This window comes from Watersipora subatra, chromosome 11, assembly GCF_963576615.1.
Source record: "Watersipora subatra chromosome 11, tzWatSuba1.1, whole genome shotgun sequence".
NCBI lineage: Eukaryota > Metazoa > Bryozoa > Gymnolaemata > Cheilostomatida > Watersiporidae > Watersipora > Watersipora subatra.
The window spans coordinates 29,733,829-29,751,156 of record NC_088718.1 but is presented as its reverse complement, the minus strand read 5'-3'; the positions used below and the strand labels follow the sequence as shown (position 1 = coordinate 29,751,156).

General features: G+C 38.1%; 1 protein-coding gene across 1 annotated transcript; it reads right to left on the bottom strand.

Moving 5' to 3' along the window:
* Positions 1-4,664: 4,664 nt before the first annotated feature.
* On the bottom strand, positions 4,665-6,556 carry LOC137407956 (uncharacterized). Its single transcript, XM_068094344.1, has 5 exons — positions 6,168-6,556; positions 5,879-5,968; positions 5,452-5,612; positions 5,125-5,302; positions 4,665-4,986 (listed from the first exon to the last, which is right to left on the bottom strand). The coding sequence occupies exons 1-5, from the start codon at positions 6,554-6,556 to the stop codon at positions 4,665-4,667; spliced, it is 1,140 nt and encodes a 379-aa protein (XP_067950445.1).
* Between the last annotated feature and the right edge of the window lie 10,772 nt (positions 6,557-17,328).

The window sequence follows — 17,328 nt, the reverse complement described above, 5'->3', positions numbered from 1 at the left end:
ACTACAAAATGACTAGAGTTACTACTATTGATATATGTAGTTCATAAAATAAATTACTGACATGCCTTAGTGATATCTGGAGTAAGCGAACGGATTAGAAAACATGTTCTTGAAATGGCGAAAACAAAAACAAGAGTTACGAAGCGAAAAAATAAAGTTTTTCACATTCAGCTTCACCCAGTTGTTCACCCAGACATTCACGCCTGGTGAATGTCTGGCCTCTTCTTTGCACTTGGCAAAAAAAAGGTGCTTTTCAGCAATACAGTTGGCAGCTGTGCAAACGACAGATTGTGTGTTAGGCATTATGATGAACTGAAATTAACAAGTTTACTACGAGAGAGAGCGCATCTGCTGTTAGCAATAGATAAAACTTGAACTGAAACTAACATAATCTGATCATGTGACTATTTCCCGCCATATAGAGCGAACGATCTTTACAGCATTTTTCGACCATCACAGGTGACTAACAGGCGCCTCATGATTATCAGAGGATGATATATACTCCTTCATGCTAAGGTTATAAAATTAAACGAGTTTTTACGGTAGGTTTTGAGATATCAGTGCTCAAAGTGACAGCATTACAATGATGATGAAACAGACACGTAAGAACAGTAGACATGGTTTTATTGAATGCGTGAAGAATATTTGTAAAAATATTTTGACGAATGAGGTTGCATGAAAGTGTAAACAGAAGCCATCTTGTTCAAGTACGTCCCATTTGAGCCGTTTTGTAAAGGGATTCAATCAAATCTACGACATTTCCGTGATGGCTGCGATTGACTGTTCGTTTCTGAGCTTTCAAGAGCTTGTAATCACATTTTTACATATTTTGAACCTACAACACAGTAGAGTAAGACATGGCGAACCTTTTGATACCAAATAACCATAAAGTGAATTTTGTTGCAAGTAAACTTTTAAAGATACTCAAAGCGGTATGGAGGTAATGTTGACAAACATTAAAAGGTCACGCTGTACTATTGCTGGTAAGTATATATTTAGATTTTACATTTATGCTTTCATTTGGATAGTGTAGGCAATCTATTTATATTAGTTAATTTACAGGCATGCGCAGTACCCAGCTTTGCTTTCTAGCCGTAACAAACACTTTGCCACTGGATATAATCATCGAGTGCGCGTTTCAAATCTGATTTCTGAACCAAAGGTAGTCTTAGCAATTTGAGAACTTATACTTCTTTGCCTTGGGTCTAGTCACCGTTTTGTAGCAGGACATTGTTTTTTTCAAGAATTCTGCAAGGTTTTTATTAATTATTTTGATTTCCATTGGTATTCATAGCAAATACTTTTTAGCAGAACTTACATACATCAATAAAGTTATTATTACTAGTTTTAAAAGGCATTTGGAATAAAATAATACTTTATGTGAAAAACAAACATTTTTTGCTGCAAGCTTACCCAAAGCAAAATAAAACACTTTTATAAGCTACATTTTAAGTAAACACTATGTTCTATGCAGTTACTGCGGTCGGTGCTATGCAGTTATTGCTGTCAGTGTTCTTTTGGCATTCTTGGCTCACTTCCTGTTAAACCTCCAATGCATTAGACACTCTAAAAATAAAGTAGCCAAACAAGGATGCATAACAGAACTTTTGCCTCTGGCTAATTTTCTTTGGCTATCTCTTGTGCTTTTTAGCCAAAGGTATCTAGCTTTGCTAAGAAATTAGGGAATAATATCTTAAGGCATAGAATTTACCAAGTGGAACTGAAAAATCCTCAGTTTCAGATTTTGAGGATTTTTTAATATGTTGTTGCCCATGTTGAAAAATGCTTAAATCCAAAAATTTGAGCTTTTAGAGTGATCGATTCAGGTGCTATGAGGATGTGAATTTTGACCATTTGTCACCTGAGTTTGAGGCACATCTAGCTGACTTTAGACTCATATAAATTCAAGCATATACAAGTTTGAGGTCTAGATTTTTTTGTGCCCACAAAAGTTTCCATATTTACACAAACTAATAGGTTTGAAACTTTTCGGATAATGTGGGAGATAACTCCAACAAAAAATGCTATTTTAGCGACTATTCAAAAGAAATGATTACCCCCAACATAAAATTTGCCATTGTTTCTGTAAATATTTATTAATTTCTCCAGGCCTCAGCTATCCAAAACTAGTCTCACCTTCTCTGTAGCTGCATCGGGTCAGCGTCTAGAAGCCATACAAGATTAACATTTTTGAATAAATACTGCAAAAGTAAAGGTCAACCTGTGGTCTCAACAAAGTCACCCATTTTACTCATGTTTTACACTAATTAGCATATGTAGATTTCATTAAAATCATCAAAAGTGTGTGTTTTTAGACTGTAAAATGCTTAAACTTGAGTTCCAAATGCCCTTCCAACACCTTTGCAAATGCCCCTAATTTAACGAGATTATACCCCCTTGCCAAGCTTTAACTTGGCTGATTATTATCTTATCCAGTTCAAATTTTCTGTGTGATACTGTTTATTTTGTGGTTTTGTTGATTTAATGCAGATGCAATGATTTGTAAGCAAATATAAAGTCAGTCACTTCATTAGCAGCAGCATTGTAATAATGGCCTCTGCTTTGATATGCATGTATGTGACATTGGATTATTTACAAACTCTACTAACATCTGCGGAAGTAGCACTCTTGATTTAACAAGACTCAAAGGTGTACAGAGGATTAGTACTTTATCTTCATCTTTGGAACTTATTCAACTGAGGTTCAGAAAAGAAAATGGCTCTGTGAGTATCAGTTTTCCAGAAGATGGCAACGTACGATGGTACCTAATGATCACAAGGTGTTTTATCTAGAGAGGTATAGTGCTAAACATAACTAATGTATAGACCCACTCAAGCGGCATAAATCTCGTATAACAAAAAGTCTGAGAGCGATCACAATACTAAACTATATCCCACTATCCAGAAAGTGTGGTGTTTCAATGAAACCAGGCCAGAAACTCTATACCAACTGCCATAAGCAACTAGATCAACAGCTGCAACAACCATGTGTCTCTATCTGAATGTGAAGAATTTGATGTACACCAAGAATGTTCGGAAAGTGAAGTTGTAGCTAGACAGGAGCTGAACACTAGTATGGAAACATTAGAGTGCTCACCATTCAAATCATTAGCCTTTGTGAAAAACCCTTAAGGTATAAACACACTAGGCGATATTTAGAGCGATATCGCGTTGCGTGGCGCTAATCTGCGCTGGAATTCACCCAGCGTGCTCCTCCAGAGCGATAACGCTAGAGTTTCTCTGCACCACTTTATCGCCCGTGAGGTGCATTTTGATTGGTTGTTTTCATTCCCCCATGATGCTTCGATTTTCGCGTACCATATTTCTTCCTTTGTTAACGACTGTCCGAGGTACGACTTTCTGAACACGCACAAAATGAACATTGAACTTTTCATCGAGTTAATAAGAGAAAATCCTGTATTATATGATACAAAACACAAAAGCTACAAAGATTCACACATGAAAAATAATATTTGGGAAGCAATTGTGCTGAAAGTTGGTCATATTGAGAATGGTAAGTAATTATTGTTTATCATGTAAACGGCCCCGTTGTACTTAACTATACTAAGTACATCGGCTACATGACATATGTGGGATGAATTTAATCAAATAGTTTAAAGTAGCTTTCTTAACGGGATGTAACTAATATTTATTTGTTTTAGTAACAAAAGCAAAGCAACAATGGAAGTCGCCGCGTGATCAGTTTCGAAAATGCGTACTTGAAAAGAATAGAGCACAGCGGTCTGGCGCTGCTGCTTGCCCAGATCCAAAATGGAAATGGTTTCCATTTCTGAAATGGCTTAAAGACCATGTTGATCGACCAAGGTTAGTTAATGGACACACGTTTGCAGTTAGTATAAACTTGAATCATAGACTTATAATCTGATTGCCAATATAAATGAACTAGTTGGATATCTGAACCATTACCTAAAATGAGTGAAGGAAATTTTGATCTACAGCAGCTGTTGTCAACCTCACGCGCATGCTCAGTAATTGCAATAAATTATTATGTGCTTGCAAATAGATGCACATGCATAAATTAATACCAAAAAAATCATTAAAATAAGCTTTGTGGTTTTAGCACTACGAGCACCATCAGTACATTAGAGGAAGTGGCTGCTGTGAGCATAGATGAGGAAGAATGCCCATCTACAAACATCTCCTCACTTGCATCAGCCTCCCAAACATCCCAAGCTCCCTCATCGTCCAAGAGTAAGTGTGCCGAAGTTGACTTTGGCCAGGAATTGCTTAAACGTTTTGATTCAATAGATCAAGACGATAGACTTGACAGTTTTGGAGCAGAGGTGGCCAGAGACATTCGCTCCATTAAAGGAGAACTAGAACAGGAGCTAGTTATAAGAGAGATAAGGGACGTAATATTGAGAGCTAAGTTTACCAGAAGTGCACATGCTGCCCACACTGAGGAGTTGAACGGATAGCTTTATATTATGATTTCATTTTTAATACAAACTTAGTAAATATATATTGTTTGGTAATATAATAATAAATATATATTGCTTGATATTATAATAACAAATATAGTTTGCTTAATAATACAATAATAGTTTGCTTAATAATATAATAATATTTTGCTTAATAATATAATAGTGTATTTGCTTTTAAAATTGTTGTGACATTAAAATTGTCTACACTAGACAACAGAGCTCATTGCGTTCTGCGTACATGGGCATCTTGCCATTCCACAGCCCCAAGTCCAGTGAAGTATGATTTAAAGTGGTTTCTGATCTCGGCGGCATCTTGACTGTAGTTGCGGTTTGTTTGTCTGCGGTTATGAGCAGATGTCTCGCGTCGCCAGATGCCTTCCACTATTTCTCCTCCAGGCGCTATGGAGTCGGCAAACCCTGGTGGGCTGTATGGGTTTATGTTCTGTTCTCTCATAACATTGTGGAGAACACAAGTTGCTAGGATAACTCTCTTCGCATTATCTGGTGACATGACTAGAGTATTGTCCCTCAAACATCTCCATCTAAAAAATTTCAAGTGAAGCAAATTGTAAACAGCGCTTAATGAAAATGTCACATAGTGCCTAATATAATAATATTTTTTGCACATGGTGTTTCAAGCAGTAAAGTAGATTGCAGATTTGTGTATTGAGAACACTAACCTAGAGGTCATTATGCCAAAAGCATTTTCAATGGTCCTCCGTGCCCTGCTTAGCCGATAGTTGAAAATCTTCTTGCCATGGCTGTCTACCACTCTCCCTGGGAATGGCCGCATTAACCATGGCTTAAGAGGGAACGCCTCATCTCCTACCATCACAAATGGTAATGGCTGAGAAGTTCCTGAAATAAATACAAAATCATAAAATGACTCCTATTGTACATGTCACTCTGGGAAATTCAGGATGCCGATGAATATTAAGTGATATTTCAGCACTTTGTGAAAATATTTAAAGGCAAGAAATTTGTGATTTGACCAAATTTTTAATTACCTGGCAAGTTTGTTGGGGACGGTATATTGAGCTGGCCAGACTCCATTGCAGCGTTTAATGAAGACTGGCCGAAGGTTCCCCCATCAGAAAATCGTCCGGGAGTGCCAACATCAACATACGTAAATCTGTACTTGGCATCGCACATTGCCATAAGTACAACACTAAAATAATTAAAAAGATGTTTGCCACGTGACAAGTAATGTGCTAGTTTACAAGCAGATTGCCAAGACCCAACACTTGGTTTCAAATGGCAACATGGTTATATTTTGTAACATATTTCACAGGTTGGCTCATCACTAATAGAAAAATTGCTACTCTAAACAAGAAATGTGTGGAGAGGTGAGGGGGAGGCGAAATAAGAAAAACCATGCTAGAAATGCTTTACAAACATTTTGTTACCTAAAAGTCCTCTTGTAGTTAAAAATACATTGAGCCGCTGTTACGTGGTGCCTGGATTTGACAATGCTTCCCGTCTACACTTCCCAAGCAATTGGGAAAATTCCATGTTTGCTCATATCTGTAATACAAATAGAATCAATTGTTGAGACATTATGTTACATGATGCATAAATTGATGTGAACAACTAAAGTATTTGAGATAAAAATCAGTGTTTTCTCATACATGATAATTTAGCAGGTACAAAATAGCACTTTACTAAACGTTTTTTATTTAACTGAGAAAAATGAACAATTATTTATAAGATCTATATTAATTACCCTTTGGCGATATCGAGCCAGGCATCCTCGGTAGATGGAGTTACCAGATAAGTATGACGCAAACGATCCCAAATAGAATCACAAGTGGTATAAATTATTTCTCTCACTGTGGACAGCCCTACTCTAAAAAACATGGCTATCAATTTGATGCTGTCCCCGGTGGCTAAGTAGAGTAGAGTGAGTGTGAGTCGAAGTTCTGCTGATATAACTTTTCTCAACTGGGTGTCCGATTTAACAATGTCTTCTTTAATAGATTCTAATATGTGGTTGAAGCATTGGGGTGTGACACGGACAGCTTCTCGGTAAAGGTGCTCGTGGGAGTTGATGCGTTGGTAAACTTCGAAAACACTGTTATAACCACCTTGCAATGCTCTATTAAGGTTAGGCATTTGAAACGTTTGTTCTTGTTTCTTTTGGTAATTCGCAATTTATGAATGTGAGATAGTCCTAGTAGAATCAAAAGTCGTTGACGACGTTGTTTTGTAAGCGCCATATTTACTTGTAATTATTAAGAACTCCGGAGTAACTGGTTATACAGAATTCTATTGGCTATTTGCGAGCACGCTCTATTTACTTATCGCTGGTGAATCGCTCAAGTGTGTTTAATCACACGCTAGCGATATTTCCGCCCTCTTCATGACGCTCGCGATAAAATCGCCTAGTGTGTTTATACCTTTAGGAGTAAATTCATTGCTTACATAAATAGTGATGCTTAATCTCTTAGTCTATTATATCCATAGATGACCAAAATGCATCGAAATTTGAAATAATAAAAAAATTGTGTGTATAAATATGTGACTCAAACTATACAATGTTCAGAGGTTAGCTATGAAAAAACATCTGTAGTGAAAATTCTCAGCTTTCTAATGCATATTTTTATGGCTATGGCAATTTGCACGTAATTTATAGCAGAGTCCAGCGAAAATGTTAGGCATCCATCTTGTACAGGTCAATGCTTTGACGTTAGGAAAACTTTGAAGGCATGCATGGAACCTCATAGCTCGACTTGCATAGCACAGTAACAATTCACTGAATTGTCTTTATGCAGAATGGCAGCATGGTACTGAAGACATCACATATGGAGAAAGTTCGGAAGATGATGAGCAGACCCACTATGCATCATGGAAAAAACAGATGGCTTCAAGTGAGTGAGATTGAGAGGGCTTGTCAGTGAATAAAATAGTTTTTTGACCACAATGGGCACTTTTAGCACTCATATAAACAAGCACTATACATAATTCTCTCTGCTCGTTGCAAATACATGTATGCATTATTGGATCTTATAAATGATGAAAAAAATTGCCTAAAAAACCCTCATTGATAAAGAGCAGGTTGTGTGTCTGGCGTTATAAAACATGGGCAGTATAGCGCTTTCAAGACGTATTGAATTAATGGATATCATATCATGCCTAGCATGCATACTCGACTGCAAATGCCTGAAATTGTAGTAACAGTCCTGGTTTGCAAAGTTGCAGATGAAAAAAATGTTATTCACAAGCCGATTGGTGTCTGTATTGCAAGCAACTCTTCACCTTTCGCATATTGTGGCATTACAAATGCCAACACAAAAACAGAAGATTAGTTCAAGAGCTTACCCTGTTGTCAGACAAGATACAACAAATATTGCTCAACAAGTTGCAACAGCTAGGAAATTATCCGCACAACTGCAGGGTGCATTCTCATTTGCGGCTGTAGTTGATGGAGTGCTTGGATGTTCAATTTGCTAGCACCCTTGAATAGGCATAGGTCATTAGCTAAATTAGTTATATTTGTGCTAAAATTGGAATATGGTACACGTAATTGTGCGAAGATGTCGAGAAGAGTGATGGTTTCAGCTCATGTTTGTGGACTATTATATTCTTTGCTTTGAATTGTAAATAGCTAGATCCAAGATTTAAAATGAGAATACATGTCTGATCTAACTATTGAGCGTTCATCACTTTGCAGGAAAACATTGTCATTCAGTGTGTTATTGCAATGTCAATATTACAGGTTACCACTGCTGGAGGAGAACTGGTGGAGAACTTCCTGCCCACCAATTTTTGCCGTGTACAATGTGTTTAGGGTTTTTTAATAAAGAAACTTTGGCAGCTCATGCCAGAAAGTGTCCTCTGGCAGATGAAAGTATTAAGCCAACTCACTCTAGCCAGGAAGAATACCTCACGCTTGTGCCTCATCTGCCTAAAATCACCCAATTAAAGACTAAAATATTGCTGGGAATGAAAGAAACAGGACAACCGAGGTAACTTTTATAGTATTAAAAATTGAGCATGTTTTCTATTAGTGTGAATTAAATTGTCTACAAAGCTGGTTACATCAGTAGATCTCAAAACCTATAAAAAAACAAAATGAAGATTTTTCAACTTGTCTTTTAAATCTGTAACATTTAAAATTATTAGTCTCACAAACGTTTATTTTCCTTTAAGGTTTTTGTCTACAGCTTTCTCTTGCATGGTATTCTTTACATATTCTTGTATTCAGTTTTATTGCTTTTTTGCAGTTTACCTTGGTCTTAATTTTTCATTTTTCCCAACCTTTTCTCTTTTGTCATCATCCTCTCGATTTTTCTACCTTTCCTCGCTCTGAAAATCTCATGTTGTATTCATTCTTGTTCTTCACTAATAGATTTTCTGAATGTTCGTAAAATGTTTGTACAACAGTGTTTGCCTTGACATTTATAATTCGTTTAAGCATTTTTTCACTCTTTGCCTAGTATTGCAACTGTCTTTTCAATGGCACTTTTGAAAATATTTTGGGGTCTGTTAGCTATGATCAACGGAGATGAGTTGATCAAACTGTTTGGAACAAACCAGGTTTTGAGGATGGGTGAAAGCCTTGTGTTTAGCGACAACAACATTTGCAACAAACTCAGTTGGCATGACTTTACATTGTACTACTGTCCAAAATACTATAATTTTTTTGTAAGAGCGTCAAGAGAATTGAGCAAAAGGAGCAGCAAACTTGGTTTGACACTCAGTCACTATGTGAAGCAGTTGTGCCATCTGAAGATTGTGCTAGCAGTGAAGGCGTCAGATGCCGATGGTGAGAGAAGTGGCGAACAATCTTTGAAACTATATAAGACGAGCTGGACCACAAACGTCACATCAGCAATATGCAAAAAACAGAGGCTGGCGAAGTTTAACCGGGGAATCGACCTTCCACTGACCGCTGAGTTGGTAAAGCTCAATAAATATAACGACGAAAAAGTAAGCCACCAATTGGCAACCCCTTACTAATGGCTGGTGAAATTGGTAGTCTCAGCTCTCATAATTTTCTGATTGGAAACAATTTTTTGCTCTCTTGTTACAATTTGTTTCTCTTCGGTTACTCCAACCAATATCGATTGCTTTAATGTAATTTAACTAACAGCAACTTGACAACGATTGATTCTCCTGATTACTATGCTGATTACTGCTTAATTTATCTACAAGTAAATCCTACCTCAAGCCACATAACTATATTGAATCATGTTACAGTTTTATTTGACAACCCTACGCTAATTATCCACAAATGTAAGTATAACCCATTAAATATTTTAGCTACCACTAATTTTATTAAATAAGCGTGACACGTGTAGCCTACAAGATTAGCGCAAAAATAGGAGTTGTGCTATCTATAGCCAAGTGTTGCTGTAAACAACAAGCATTTTATGTTCCTTTTATTACAAAATGTGAATCCTTATATGCCTTAGTTACTAGGAAGACTTATGACAGTGAACGAGAACAAAAGGCGATAGAAGTATGATACACTTCATTCATATTTCCAATGTTAATTCACAGCTTTCATCTTTTTTAGCTGATTCGCCTTCTGATTATTACCAAGGAGACAAACACAAAAATCGTGCATCAGTGTTAATGCTTATGATACAATGAAGTGACCAGACAAGAACTTAACAGTGTAGAAGCTGAAAGTGTATCGTTTTCAAATCATTTGGAAAGGTATGCATTTAGGGTGACTTTAAACTTTTAAACCAATGCATCTCTATTGATCAAAATCATCTACCAAAGTTGGATGATCTGATCAACAAGTCGGGCCCTGCACCTTGATTAGCCCTGCTACTATGCACAGGGGCCTTCATTACTCTCTATTGTATTATGATTGCTTATTCATATATGTATATTTGTTTAGTTTGTCTCTGTGTGCATCTGTATTTATGATGAAGATAAAATAACATAACAAGCTGAGAGGAGCTGGCTGACCATATCTACAACTTGGACTTGATGACAATGCTGGTTAATAATGGTATACCACGATTTAGTTTCTATCGCTACAACCGCATTTTTTTGCATAGCCGCAGAGCCAGCTCAGTTTTAAAGATGCATGGATTCATTAACTCAAAATTTACAAGCTAGAAGCTGCCAGCCTGATTATCTAATTGTCATTGGTGTTACAGAACCGAATAAGATCAAATTTCTAAAACCTGCTTGCAATTATACAACAGCTTAATTTTCGCATTAAGCAGAACAAACCTGAATTCTTCAGAAATTCTGCTCAATACGTCAACATCATCAATATCAGTGTTAAAGGAATTTCCAAAACCCTCAACTAACTTTTTTTTCCTAGACTTAAAACTGCAGGCCAATCTGGGTTAAAAAAAACTATCATGGAAGGTTTATTGCTCATCGGCCAGATAAGAGGGCTCTACTACACAGTCTGCTAAAAAAAGATGTCAAGTTGACATGGTCTAACTGCTGAGAACAAGCCATCACACAGCTGAGAGATCGAATTATTAATGAAACAGGCTTGGCTCATTATAAGGCGGTAAGCTACGGATTCTCACTGCAGATGCATCATTTGAAAGTTTCTAGCTTACGCACTAAGGAAAATGACTTGAAAAAACATTTGCGAAGGAAACATGAAGGGCAAAAAATTTCTCTGCAGAAACTTTTGAGCACATGGAGTCTTTGTCAATGATCTACAATATGATGTAGTTTTTCAGCAATTGTAGAACTTGATGAAAAAAATTCAATTCAAACTCACTTAGATGGGTTTTCAGTTTACGATCAAGTAAAAGAAGCATTTGGAAGCATAGGAATGCTGATTGCTTTTCTAAACTTACTTAAGGGCCAGATAAAACATTTAACAGCAGAGATGAAAAAACAGAAACCTTGCATGCAATCACAAATGAACTTGCTGCCTCAACAATAATTGATCATAGAGAAGCGAACCAAAGAACCCTGTATGACAAAACTCTTCAAACTGGCAAACATTTGAAAAGGCTGGCCCAGACCAAAGCCTACTGACAATAGCTTCCATTCTTGTTTGATCAACCAGGATTCTTTGCAAATTGAGAGAGGTGTTCCTCTACTTATGCTTGAGACATCTGCACACATTATAAAACCTAAATCTTGACAGCAGAGAGTGCTGAGCATTCCATGTATGTTCATCACACCGGGATATTGAAAAAACTGGTATGTAGACATATCTGGTGGCAATCTGTTAATGGAATCTGGCAGAGGTACAAGACAATTTTTGTTAAATTTTCAAAATTGCAGATTTATGAAGCACTGTAAGCAGTAGAATGTGCTCTTTGAACAAGTATGCATTGTTTCATTGTTAAATTTACCACAGCCTATTACTTGTATTTTCCTGAAATTTGTAGGCGATTTGACTTACAGCAGTGGTTCTTAACCAGGAGGGAATTTTGGGGGGAATTTGGCAGTTTGCCGTAGGGGATTTCCGTGGCACCAATTTTTCTTACATAAAGGGCAGCGAGGAGTGAATGAATTTCAGAAGTTTAAACAAAACCAAGATCTAAAACTGTGGAAAAGGTAAGGATTGCTACACTACATGCATATACATGCCTGCAATATTAATTATTCAGTTACCGATTTGGTTTGCATAAATGTATAACATTTTGACAATTTGCTCTGTAGCCTAACATATGTATGATGTTTTGCTCATGTAGATATTGAATGTACTCAAATATTTTGATTGCATATCCCATATTGTAGGTGTTAGAAATGTCAAAGACAAAAAGACGAACATATGATGATTCTTACCTTAAAGGTTGACTTGCAATAAAATTCACATTACAGTTATTTGGTATCAAAAGGTTCGCCATGTCTTACTCTGTGGTGTTGTAGGTGCCAAATATGCGGGAATGTGATTAAAAGCTCAAAAACGAACAGAAAATCGCAGCCACACACGAGACCGCCGTAGTTTAGATTCGTTTTCCAAACGGCTAAAATGTGACCTACATGTATGTGTGCGAGATAGTTTATGTTTACACTTTCATGCATCCTTATTCGTCGAAATATTTTCACAAATATGCTTCACGCTTGCAATAAAAACCATGTCTATTGTTCTTACGCGTCTATTTTATCGGCATCGTAATGCTGCAACTTTGAGCACTGATATCTCAAAACCTAGCATAAAAATGTTCAATTTTTGAAACTTAGCTTGAACGATTGCATATCATCCTCTGATAAACATGATGAGCCTTTTGGTCCGCTATGATGGTCGAAAAATGCTGTAGAAATTGTTCGCGCCATATGGCAGGAATTGTGAGTCACATGATCAGATAATGTTAGTTTCAGTTCAAGTTTGATCTATCGCAAATAGCGGACACGCTTTCTCGTATTAAACTTGTTAATTTAAATTCGTCATAATGTCTAACGCGCCACATCGTGTTTGTGCAGCTGCCAAGCACCATTTTCCTTGGCCAAGAGCAAAGAAAAGACCAGACCTTCACTGGGCGTGAAGCAACCAGGTGAAGCTAGATGTGACAAACAAGGTGTCCCTTATTGTATCGGCAATGGAGTTTCCAATGTTTTTTTACTCAAGTACTAACACAGATCGAAATGTTCGGCCCCACTTTCAAAGTAAGGGGGTGCAAGCAGACTTTCCTAACCCTCAGCTTAAAAGGTGATATAAACTATTATACTATAGACTGATTTTTGATTAGGAAATTGGTGCAAGGAATTATAGTGATCTCTGATGGATTGGTGAACGTCCGCTTGACTTTTAAAGTTTTCTATTCGTTAACTTCTAATTTTAATATATTTAATCCTATAGTAGTTCGTAGTTCATTCACCAATATGATTCTAAGTGTTACTCCATTGTTGCGTTAATCTTTTAATCATAGCTAAGAATGTACAAAACCGTGCTGTTTGAGTCTGCCATCTACCGAGTCATGGAGGGCTGAAAGGGAGGACGAAGTGTTAGTTGAGGAACATCTCGAAAATGTAAAATTTTCATTTCTTTGATTACCAAAAACGGTGGTGTCGCCATATGCTATGTCCCTTGGATACTAGTTGCCCGCTAGGATACTCTAAGCCATAAGGCCTGTAAATCAAGCAGAGCTGTTAAAAATTGTAAATAAAGAATAAATTATGAACATTCAACTCTGACAAGGTGGTTTTTAAATAAAGTTTTTTGGTCCAAAAGTAAGCCTCCTTTGGTAAATGTGGAATATTGGTGTGTAAAACAACAATAATTTACAGCTTTGAAAAAGAAACACTTGATGTACTACATGCGCAACCTTCTCAATATTACGTGAGCCGGAAGTTGAAGATTCATTGGTATTAGATGATGAAGAGTTTGTGCCAACCACTGAAGACTTGGAAGAGTTTGAGCGTTATGTTGGCCAGCGTCAAACGCTCTCCAATTACATGTAAGCTAGAGCTGAACTTAACTAAACTTGACAAATATAAAGAATATCCATAGAGTCATTACTCACATTTTTATGTTTACAATATTATGGATTCTGATAAGGTTTTGTAAAATCTGTGTCATGATTGCATGGCTATATATTTATTCTTTTTTGGATAGAGCAAATATGATATAATAACAGGAAATGATGTCGTACAAATCTTGATGCAAGTCAATTTTGTGTTGTGATTTCAGACCCGAATCCTTCAAAAAGGAGAAAATAATAGTAAGTGTGACAGCACTCCAGCGACTATTTCACTGTCCTGTCCGCGCCCTCCCCTGCTCATTCACGATAGTGCGAGAAGGTGGATAAGTAGAGTTCGAGGTTACATGTGCCTCCTGTCACCAATCCTACACTTGAGAGACAACTGCCAGGGTGAACAGAGCACACGCCATCAACCCCCTGCTGGCAGCTGCATCACTGTTTTCTGGCGGATGCCTTACACAGAACCTCCGTTTTCTGTCGCTCCAGAACATCGCGATACCAAGCCACAGTGTTTGCCTCTACCAACAAAGAGAATACTTACATGGTGTGAGTGTTAATAAATATTTATCCATAAACTTGAAAAATGTGAGTGAAAGCTTGGCACATTAATTGTGCATTGATTCTACATTCTTAGACTAATGATAATGATACAAATAAATATTGTTTAATGAAGTTTTACAATATTTTACAGTGTATTGCTGAGCAGTACATCCTGCATAACGAGGGATTGATGGCAGCAATCGATTGGGAGCTCGATTTGGCAGGTGACGGTAGATGCGACAGTCCAGAGCATTGCGCACTATACGGGGCCTACACTTTTATGGATCAGAGCTGTGGTTTAATAGTCAGCAGCCATCTTGTCAAGGTAAAACTGACAGTTTTTACTTCAAAGCCTGACAGAAACCCAAGTTTTTTAGTAGTTATCAATACATAAACATGAAGTTGCTGATCTACCTAAAAAATTCATTCAAATAATGTGAAAAAGATTGTTGGTCGTAACTTTCTTCACTTTGCAGTCAACGGAGACCATCAGCTCTAACGCCATGGAGCTACATGTAGAAGGCTTCAAGCGATGCCAGTCCGATCTAATTTCTCACGACCTGAGAGTGACGTCAATTACGACTTGAATGTTGGAAAATACATATAAGAGGAGTGGGCCGATGTTTGTCACTATTATGATGCATGGCACATCGTTAAAGGTAGTAATGTTTAATGAAGCATAAAAACTAGTTAATCATAACAAAAACGCAGCAATTATGCACTGCAAACTGATATGTCTTTACTGTTGTAGGACTAAAAAAGAAGCTCTACAATCAGACGAAGACTGCCGCCTTTCGACTTCTGGCTGAACCAGGTAATAAGGAGCCAGCTGGCAACTGGATAAAGGACATCATAAACCATTTATGGTACTCAATAAACCATACAGATGTGCCAGATGAACGTACCCACCAGATGAACGTACCAAAGTGCACGCACCTGGTGAGGATTAAAACTTAATCTGAGCCTTCCGGTGGTGTATTCAAACCCCACGTGACCAAACTTCGTAAGATTATCTACGCCTATTATAAGGTCGTAGGGACAACTGGCTAGTATCAAGAATAATCCTTTACATCTCACTTCCGGCTCAAACTGTAATGGTGCATACACTTCGCCTATTCCTTTGACTACATTACCTGTTACAGAGCGGATAGCCCTGCAACTGTTCCGTACCCACCTGGAGAGGCCGAGTTTGCTGCAGAGCTCCTGGGTCATGGTACTCACCTGGGCTCCAGTATCGATCAGGGCGTCCATCGGGGACCCGTTCACCTTCAAGCGGGTCAAGGACAGGTTTGAGGAGGAAGAGTCACAGAGGAGGTCATGTACAGTCGGAGCGAACCTAGCCGACCGCCTGGGGTGGCTCCTCCTGGGTCTCCGAGTCGGACGAGGGAGCGTTCTTGACGGGTCGCCATCATGCAACTCACTGGTCGTTGGAGTATCCTTGCTGGAAGGAGGATAAGGCGGAGCCGTGAGAGCCATCTCAGCGGGGTCCTCCGCCTCAGCTGAGTCCTGGCGGATCTCCCCAGCGCCCTGCTGGTTGACCTGCACCGAGAGGTTAGTACTTGCTCCCGAGCCATTAGTGCCACCACCCCACATATAGTTATTTAGCCTCTGCTTGGGTTCCTTCAAAAAAGACTTACAGCGAGTACAAGTTCTAATTAACAGCCACAAGGTCTTCATCGTTACGATTATGCAACAAACAAAAATCCACAATTGTTTCAGGTCTACCTCTCTTAAATTTGTTAGGAAAGCAAAAGTTCCCTTTTTAACTATGGACCGGGCCATAGTTCCAGCCTGTTGCTGCGGGTCGGCATGGACGTGGGAAGAGATGCCTAGATATCCGAGAACTGCTTTTTGCTTTGCATTTTCTCCCTGCAAGTCATTTAAGCTATATTTTTGTCCAAATTCCTTCCAGTCATGTAAGACAAGATTATGAATGATGGTGCCATTAAGTGGGAAGGCTGTCGATGAGTAATTCAGAGAGACCAGATTTAGTGTGTCAGTTTTACCTATTTCTGTAAGTGTGCCGGTTTGGTGATGATAGAAATAAGCCTTATCGCTCAACACCACCGGTATTTCCACATCTAAGGCACAGTCGTCTGAATGAGTCTTTCTGTAGAGTATATGCGTGTGCGTATCCATGAATAGAGTCATGTTTTCGTCGTTAATTATGACTGTCATAGGGATTCTGTCACTGCAGGTGTCTGAGGCGATGATATGGTAATCGTCTACCGGCTCACATGGATAAGCCGTAATGAGATTTCCAGTCAGTCGCGCAAACAAGTAAGTTTGTTTAGTCAACAGTCTAGTAGCTAAGGTGGGGTTACCTGCTAATGAAGTGGTTAGTAGTTTGGTCGGTTCGGTCTGGTGGTCAGTTCGGAGCTGAATGCCCGCCTGCAAGCGGTGGAGTGGAGGATGAGAGATAACCTAGTTACCATGTTCCGAGCTGCCCTTGCTGCCACTTGCCAATACATGAAAACTACTCACGCTCTCTCTCGAAGCCAGGTAGTTACCTACTGTGTTTTAGTTTCATGTTTTATCAGCCATTGTCTCACTTTCTAAACTTGTGCTTATTTCCTTGTGTAATTAATAAATTATCCTTGTTTTGGTTTCCTTATAAAATAACTTGCTGATTGATCCCGTTGCAAACTAATTATCAATAATCTCAAGAGAAGACAACCACTAAGAACCAGGTCCTACATAACAATACAAAGATTGCCTCTATTTTTGGGCAAATCTTTACATTGGTGCCGAAACCCGGGAATAACAAAAGTAAATAGAATAATAATATCCCTTTGAGTTAAATAGAATTTGGGTTAGTAGTAACATAAATTGTTGGGTTAATAAGTTGAATGAATAGATAATTAACTGGCTTAAAAAGTGATTCAGATACTTAACTGGAATATCTTAATAAACCAGTAACGGTAAATACACACAATGGCTGAGGAACAAGTAAAACAGGCAGTAGTGGAGAGCATCCAGGCT